This window comes from Festucalex cinctus, chromosome 2 (assembly GCF_051991245.1).
Source record: "Festucalex cinctus isolate MCC-2025b chromosome 2, RoL_Fcin_1.0, whole genome shotgun sequence".
Taxonomy (NCBI): domain Eukaryota; kingdom Metazoa; phylum Chordata; class Actinopteri; order Syngnathiformes; family Syngnathidae; genus Festucalex; species Festucalex cinctus.
In genome coordinates this window covers 22,778,562-22,787,675 of record NC_135412.1, presented here as the reverse complement: position 1 = coordinate 22,787,675, position 9,114 = coordinate 22,778,562, and the positions used below count along the sequence as shown (strand labels likewise).

At 42.7% G+C, this 9,114-nt stretch overlaps 1 protein-coding gene across 1 annotated transcript in view; it reads left to right on the top strand.

Annotated features, from left to right (window-relative positions):
- The first annotated feature begins 743 nt into the window (after positions 1-743).
- Positions 744-9,114, top strand: part of LOC144014178 (striated muscle preferentially expressed protein kinase-like) — a 55,789-nt gene continuing 47,418 nt past the window's right edge. The window contains exons 1-2 of the mRNA XM_077513775.1: positions 744-993; positions 2,491-2,967. Coding sequence (XP_077369901.1) covers positions 2,595-2,967 — 373 coding nt within the window. The 5' untranslated portion in view covers positions 744-993; positions 2,491-2,594. The remainder of the gene's footprint in view (positions 994-2,490; positions 2,968-9,114) is intronic.

Here is a 9,114-nt window from a genome sequence, read left to right as displayed (position 1 = left end):
TTTTTAAAACAACACTAGCCTAGTGCTAAAAGGAAGTTAGCAAATGCTAAGAGGAAGTTAGCGTTGACTTCGGGAGTGTTTTTTTTTCCATCAACTAACAAATATTCAAACGAAAATCTTGTGGGAACACATACCCACAGATGAGCTAACACTACGCAAAGGCACAAATTCTTCCCAATGTGTGAAAAACGAGTTATTTTCATAGACTTCAATCGCAACGTACTTCTGTACTCACTTTAAGTGTGTACGCCATAGATGCACGGCACCACACTGCCCCCAAGAGGCTAAAACACACAGGAACACTCAGTAGATTATTTGTTCTTACTGTTTTTCCAGTTGCTATTATTTTAATTTATTCTATTCATTTTTATTTTCAATTTTAGTCATTTATTTGTTTATTTAGTCATTTATTTATTTTGAATTTTGGCAGTTTTGGTCCTCCATAGTCATGGCTCAAGCGCACTAGAAGTTGCTCTACAACCGGCCATCTGTAGTCGTCAACTGTCTTTTTATAGCAATTGGTACACACATTTGGCTTGATAACATTATCTAAAGTGCTGCGTTTGTTTGTGTGTGTGCAGGTCAAATGTGGCGGGCTGAGAAATGTGACCTATCATTGGCCGTGCAGCTGTTTGCGCTCAAGCGGAGGAGGCATTTAAGACCGGGCGACGACAGGAGGCGGGACAACGTAATTGCTCAAAAGTTCCGACGAGTTTTCAAAGGATACATATCGCCGAAGAACAGGAAGCTGCGGCGCTTGAGCATTTCCATGTCCCATCGGTTTTCTCTCCCTCTCTGTCAGCGGACAGAGGGGGGAGTCAAAAGTCCTGAAAAGCGGCTGTGGTCGACCGCTGCTAATGCTTCATGATCCGGGGTGGACTTACACCTGCAGAAGGACACGCACAGATTTCCCTCCATGGGTCTTGTTTCTTGAACCCGGGATTTGCGGGGATGGCCAAAATAAATTCCCGTTGGCTTTCAAGGCAAGGTCAGGTGTGTACATTTGTGGCTATTTTAAGAGACACGAGTTACATTGTGAGTAATTTCATCAGTGCATGGAATTATTTTTAATGGGTATATTGAAATCGGATCAGAAATATGAATAGTTAGCTTGTTAAGATGGAGAAATAAAACAATGCAACCCTTGCATCAATGTAATTCGGGACAGTATGTGCACATTTGTATAAACACACTTTGCTTTGTTTAAACGCACAGTTTACTTCTGCTGTAAGTTTGAAGGAGCTTGTACTTGACCTTGAAAGTTCGAAATACTGTTCATTTAAACACGAGGCCGACATACACCAATGTAACCAACATGGCGGCCAAGTAGCTCACTCAAACCACTGACCTGTATATATGACTGGATAGCCGATAGCCCATACACGCCACATTGCAAGACGTTGAAGTCACAGGGCGGCCATCTTGTTACTCCTATCTCGCGAGCAGACTAACTACGCGACACGTACAAATGAGACATATACAGCTCGTAAGCAGTTTGTATAAGGTCGGACGCGGGGTGGGGGGTTTGTGCCGGGGTGCTCACTATTTTGTTACAAGTAAAAAAAAAAAAAAAAAAAAAAAAAAAAAGGACAGTATGTGCTGCTTTGAAGACCGCTCAGCTCCTTAGACCCCAATATTCGATTTGGCAGAGGCAGTTATAATTCGTTCATAAAAAATATATATACAAGTTTCCTCCTGTAAACATCATTAAGCATATAATTTCTACATGTATTTAACTCATTCAAACCCCAAAACGTACAAGTACGTTTTTTAATACTTTGTCCTTCACTCCCAAAAACGTATTTATACGTTTTTTATGGTTTGTTTGTTTTTATGCTAGAGCATACAGTAGGCTTTGATGCAGCTTCTGACCTGAAGAGGGCGCTTAAGCGCAATGGCAGTTATTGCAAAAAAATTGCCACCAGGTGGCAGCAGAGTATAAGAGATCAGCCAAGGGCCATGTTGCAACAAGCTCTTTTTGCCAGTGTTTTCACCAGGAATGTTGAATAACTACAAAACCTAGCTATATTCTAATGCAAATTACTGCAAAATGGAAACGGGTAGAAATGTACTTTTTTTTTTCCTGATGAAAGAAGAGACTCTAATCTTTCCTTTCCATGGTTTTATATCAATAGAACAGAATATTCTGTGGGCCTTTCAAAATCAGTCAAAATCCAGTAAAACAGCCGGGAGCGAAGGAGGTTGCTTCAGTGAAAATGGCTGGGATTGAATGAGTTAAGGAAAGTTGTTAAATGTCTGAAGTCCTCTTGTTTATGTTTAACAAATGTAAATCATGATAAATCACTCTGTTTCTACTAAGTACTGTCTCAAATGTTCTCCAATTTGGATACTGTAAATGTATCGAATCGTATGCCGAGAAGCGTTTCCTGGGAGGAGCAATATGGCGCCCTCGTGACCTCAAAAGTCTTGGCCTATCGGCTATCCAATAAATATCGATAAGTGGGTCAAACTGTCTTGTATATGTTTCAGCCTCCTGCCGTGTGACAGCTGAAAGAATATTTGGCATGAGCCCTGCGAAAAGTGCCATCCGGATATAAAGTTCTGCCTCAAACGGAGTCTATGTGGAATCCAAGATGGCTGAAAGTGCAGCATCCGGTAGCAGTCTAACCAGCCCAAACAAGGCCAAAGCTACTGGAATGACAGAAGACCAGGTTGTCCTCAGCCAGAAGCCGGTGCCACCAGTTTTTGTCCGTAAACTCCGCAAGGCTGCGGTGGGAACAGGCTGCGATATCCGTTTGAGGGTTTCGGTGGCGGGCTTTCCAAGGCCGTCGCTCACCTGGTACCACGACGATAAACTCCTGCCTCCCACGGAAACCCAGGACTCAGGAGGGTTGTGGATACGGGACTGCCGTATGCTGGATGCTGGCTTGTACACTTGCGTGGCTGTCAATGAGCTGGGGGAAGCCTGCTGCAGCGCCGTTCTCGACATTCTGGATCTTGGAGAAGGTAAACCGCTTCTGTTTTGTGTTTGTTTGTTTTACACTGGCCAGGTTTACATGGAGACTTTTTCATCATTCAGACTGAAATCATTCCGAATGAAGATCTCTGGTCACCTGTTTACATGTGACGTGATCCATTCCGATCTGCTGTTTAATCGGATCAACCGCGGGACGTATGGACATCGATCGATAAAAATTTGAAATAGCGCGAAATTGAGATGATGGCGTAACATTGTACGTTTTTGTGTAAATTTGGACGTACACACGTTGTCCGCTGTTGCATTAAAAAACAATGTCGGAGCGTGTGAGGCTGCAAGACCTGCAGCCAGTTCTGTCGCATCTTCGGCAAAGTGGGAGTGAGCTTCGTCATGTGGAGGCTGTTTGGTTACAAGAGGTCATTGTCGCGTATTGTTTGGCCAAGATAAACAATCCGCGGTGTTTATTTTACCGTGACCGGTAATTTGCCATCTAGTTGACGTGAGTTTGTGATGCTAACCGACTGCGAAGCTAACATGCTGTCAACGAGACGGTGTGTGCGTTGTTGTCGCACAGTGGCGTAAACATGTACTTTTGTGTTTTTCATACCTGCTAGTAATGTCTATAAGCAATAACGGCATTTTCTCGCTACTCTGATTAACCAATCAGATACTTTCACGGCAAAATAACGCACGCAGGAGGGTTTCCGGTTGCGGCAAAAATAACCACTGTCTAAACAAACAAACAAAAGCAGTTATGTTACAATTAGCAGGGTGACCACTACCTGTCCTGTTTTTAATTTCCATTTTATTCCATTACATTGGAAACATGGAAACATTTATTCCAGTTGCTATATTTGCACGTTGTTTACATTTTAATTGTGGAAAAAAGGTGACTTAAATATTGTTGCTGAAATAAAAGTGCTATTATTCCAAAGCGCTAATCACAAATCTATTGTTCAGTAATTATTACCAATATCGTCAAAAATATCATCACCGCAAATGTCTTTGAAATATCGTGATATAATTTTCAGGCCATATCACCCACCCCTATATAGCACCTTTCATACATTCCAATGCAACTCAAAGCGCATTTGAAACATCCATAATACAATAAAAAAGAAAAAGTCACCATCCCCCCGCCCCATATCCCCATGATCGCACCCACAGGCACACACGCAAAGGAACGGAAAGGATTGAGTCTGTTGGGTTGTTTTTGCACTTGTCCCGGTGCTGCCATGGCCCAGTTTCATCACCAAAATTAGTTGGTGAGAATTCACAAGCATGTGAGAGATAAATGATCCTGTGCATGTGCACCCTCCTGATTAGCTTTATAGCCTCCTCTGGCCCCCAATGTTGATGATTTTAATGATGGAATTTGAATGTGACATTTGCTTTTAAGTCATTCAATTAAAAACTCAATGTTTCATCCAGTTTTGGATCCCTCGGTATCTGTAACACTTCTCTAGCACCCCTCCACTCTGCGTAGCTATTTCCGGCACGGTATGTACCTCGCTTACTTGAGGGCTGGTGGGGCGGGGGGGCTTCAGAGCTCTGATGTGTGCATGTGTCTCCGATTGCACCAACAGACATCATAGATAATTATAGCACCACCGAGGTCAAGAAGTGATGCTGTCACACTCACTCACATTCCGTGCCATGAAAGCAAGGCGAAGTGGCCTCGAAATGCATATTTGACGTCTGTGGCAAATTTTAATGGCTGCTTTCTCTGAACCTTTGAATCGTAAACATTGGTGAGAAGTAACAAAGTACAAATGTCTGACTCTAGTTTTACTCCCTTCATTGGAATACGGACATTTGTACATTCTGCGCCGTACTTTCTCAAAAATAAGCTTGTGACTTTTTTCACTTTTATTTTTTTCTTCAAAAAATTTCAACATGACTTCAAAAAAAAAAAAAAAAAAAGATACATAGTGGATTTATTAGTTGGAATGTGAACCAGGGAGCATTAAACACAGTGACACAACAGATGTGGAGAAGCAAGTTATTTCTTATCTTTTGCCTTATTTAAGATAATACTTTGTTTTCAACTCCACATACATTTTGTTGTAAATACGGTTTTATGGGGTTTTTTTTGTGCCAGCCTAAAACTGCTTCTGCAATTCAAAAATGGTCGAGGTGAAGTTTTATTTTTTTTCCAGTTGGTATCTCGAGCTAATTTAGTGTAAGCAAAGCTATGGGAACATATTTTTTGGATCACATTAAAGCTGAGTCAATGCTTGTTAGCTTATTGTTAAAAAAAATAAAATAAAAAATTCTTAAAATGTGATATCAAAACTGGTATCTGTACATCTATTTAAAAGTACTCGACAGTGTGAGAACTTTTGCCACCTCTGACCTGTTGACAAGAGCGCGACGTGGTTGGAGTTTATCTGAACATTCTGACGTCACGCGTGGTGTCATATGCAGCCGGGCTGTCTGATGTAGCTCCGCCTTCTGGCCCCTCATGTGTCAACGTCAAAACGTAGCGCTGCAATGATAGCAGCTATTAGCATGAAGTAAAGTGTCATCAGAGGTTGGTAACCGACACATACTTGAATGTGCGGCGAAGATGTCGACTTCCGCACACTCATTGCCAGCTTCAATTCAGCTGCTTGGTGGGAAAACTTTTCCTTTTGGACTTTTGGTTAGTTTGAACAGACCAGAACCTCCCCAACCAGTGTGCAGCTCTAATTCCTTTACCTTGGTGTAGGGCGAACAAAGAACGCTCGAGAGCTAGCTAGCTTTAATGCTAACTTTAACGTAGTTAGCTAATAACGCTAGCTTTATTACCGTTTTCTCAGTCCTTTTGGTACATTTCTTAGATCAGAATTGCAATTATCACAATTACTTGTTCAATTTTCGTTTCATTGTGTCACTTGAGCGCATAAAAAAAAAAAAATCACTTTCTCATTTATTTGGACCAAATTTATTTAATTTTATTTTTATGTGGTCGGTTTACAGATCTGTGTTCTGGCTTGTTAGCTAGCTCACATTAGCGTGACCATCATGATCACCATATTACTAAACAAGCTTCTTATGGCTTCAAGAACAGTGACATTTTGACTTCACTACTATGTTGTATCGGGAGTTTTTGAATGTCAATATTTCACTCTGTCACTTTAGGAACGCACAAGGGGCACTTCTTCCAATCCCTCCAGTGTCTGAAGGCCATTCCTGTAAAAATGCCCTTTGTGTGCGTAACATTATCTTTGTCGCTACCACGGAGTGCACGATTGTAGTCGGAGATGTGTGAGCAGCAGAGTCAGCAGCAAATTCTACGTGCTAGAGTTTCAGAACCCCTCAACGCCCTGGCTCAAGCAGAGGGTGGACGGCAGAGGACTCAGTGTATCTAAACTCTTCCCGGAGTAGGAGGGGGTTGATTGCTTCTGTGCTATTGGGGGCGCAGAGGGAAAGTCCAGTGCAACTGTACAGACAACTTTGAATCAAAGTTTGGCTGGACAAGGAGAGTACCGGAGGAGAAAGGGCCATGGGCTGAAGAGTGTATTGGGAGTGTTGTGGACTCACGGGGGCACTTCTAGTGGGCTTCACTGTGTGTATGTTGGTGTGGTGGGGGGGATGCTGAAAAGGGACCTGCTTGACGCTCGCAAGGCGTTGAGGAGCGTGAGGAACTGTAACAGTGGATCAAGGAGTAAGAAGCACCAAGGTAAGGTATTGTTTGGTCCTGTTGTCTTTTTGTTCCCTTGACAAATATTCAGTGGAACTCCTCATTTATGTTTACAAATGAGCAACGTGTATAAATTATAGTTGTTTTCATCGTAGGACATGTAACTGTGAAACCATAAACTCGCTTGGGGTTTAGCATGGTTTGTTGCGTATCTTGGTTGTGTTTGTTTGGTTTCTTTCTTTCTTTCTTTCTTTCTTTCTTTCTTTCTTTCAATTACATATGGCCAGCCATAACATCTGTTAGCAAGAGGCTAAGATGCTCTGTGTTTGTTTACAAGCTATGTGAGGCAGTCAGCCCTTTTTTTTTTTTTTTTTTTTTTTTTTAAGTGTGGGAACCCTTATGATCATAATACAAAATTTAAGCTGAATTTGGTTAGGATTTTTCTGATTAGTTCTGAAGAGAGGTCAAGGAAAATGTGCGGCAAGCTTGGAGTGACAGATCATATGTGATACTGTACTTTTTTTTTTTTTCTTCTCCATCGTCATATCTTTTCTGCCCACCCCAGCTCTCTTGTATTATACAACCTGCTTGTCGTTTCACATTCTCTAAATGTTACATTTAAGTGGATTACTGCGCCATTAATTAGATGGCCCTCTTGTGACGAGGCAGCTGAGGTCGATATCTGTGGGGTGACGTTCCCTACGGCGTGTCCCACGCTTTGTGTCCTGTCCCCGGCGGTTTACAGGGACCCGCTGGGATTTAGTTAGGATTAGATGGTAGGATCGAATGGCTCGCCACGTGACACAAATTGGCGTGCCACTTTTGAAATGAGTCTCCTCAGAGTCTGCGTTGTGCGAACACAGTCAGGTGACACAAGAATGATGTCTTGCACAAGGTCAACACTTCACGTTTCTTATTGCTTCATTCAGTCTTCTGTTTACTCTGCCAATTTTCTTCAGGAGTTATGGAATTATCATTCCATGTCAGACCAGCATCACTGCAACTTATGAATGCTGTTCGATCTGGGTTGCTTGTTGCTGCTGTGCTTTTAATGTCATCCCCTGCAAATTTCCAGTACTTTTCTTCACTGTCTGGCATCAGTCACCGTGGCAAAGTAATGATCAATTCTGGGTGACCCAAAGATGCTGACCGCAAAGGTCAGATCAATAAATAACACATCCTTCATAGGTGCTCAGCTGGAGCATTGCACCGTGCTCAACCGTTATATTGCAATGGGGGGGTTAACAACCCGCCACATTTAAAGTGACATTATCGACTGAGTGCATGGGATCAAGCAACAAGTTTTCAGACGTCTGCAACTACAGCAGTGCCGAGCGGTTATAATAAGCTATTAATGCGGTGCATGCCCAAGCACTTCAATGAAATCGTTGAAAATATTGATCTGTCACTGTCCTCTATTATACAATACTCTACTACTTTTTACTGCTTTGGTCTTAAATTCCTGTGTAATTTATCCTGTTTTCCTCGCGGAGATGTGGAAAGCTGAGAGCTTGTATTGCGCATGCGCAATGAGAACTCAAGTTATGTAAGTTCCTAGAGCTTGTTTCTGTACGCGTGACTTTTGAATGGCAAAAAAGCTGGCAGTAAAGCAGCATTGACAACGTGCATGGGCATAATTGGCTTGCTTAGCTTGTTCTCCGGTAAACAGTCAGGGGTTGAGAAGCGGACCAGCAAACGCCGGATTTTTGGCGGGCACTCGTATATGTGTCACTACAGCATACCAATTCTAAAAGGTGACCGCTCGCCACTGAACTACAGTACATACAAGTATAAACGACTTGTGCTCACTTTAAAGCACAATCAAAGCTATACTAGCAGAAAGCTAAGGAAAACTAAAGAAGGCAGATATGTTTGAGGACATACAATACATGAGTGACATTGTGGTGCTTCGAAACCCGTCTCAAAATCAGAACGCCAGGTTTCACAGTTTCCGAGTCTCCAGTGGCGTGAGAGTCAAGAAGACTCTGACTGTAATTGGTTTGCCATCGTCCAGTTCACTTTTGTTTTGGTGTGTGGTCGTGGCGCTGGAGCCGCTCCTGTGATTGTCGCAGAAGCACAAGGTGATTTGGATGCTGATGCTGCTAATGAAGCAGCGCACCCGCACGTTGTCCGTCAGTGAAAACGGTATCCGTCACATCTTTCATTGATTGGCCTTCTGTCAAGTCTTGTTGTTTTAAGCTAATTAAACAGCAAATTTTGCCTGCAATCAATGTTTCTGTCTGTAACTCCAAGTCGCAGGAGAGTTGTGGCCTTACTGAGAGAAATAATCTCCAAAATGGGAGTGTAGCAAGCCTCCCATTGGATGTTAGCCCGAAGAGCTGCTGCAATGATGGATGTATTGATTGGGGAGCATTTGAGCTGTTTCTTGGTGGGGTGTATCCTCTATCACGCGTAAAACACTCACATCGATTGCTGCATGCACTTCTCCGCCACCTCCCAGCGCTGATGGATAGACGAGGAAATTGAAAGGGTGGAGAAGTTGAGGCAGCGGTACACTCCAAGGCCATTCTCATGCTCACGCAAAGCATCA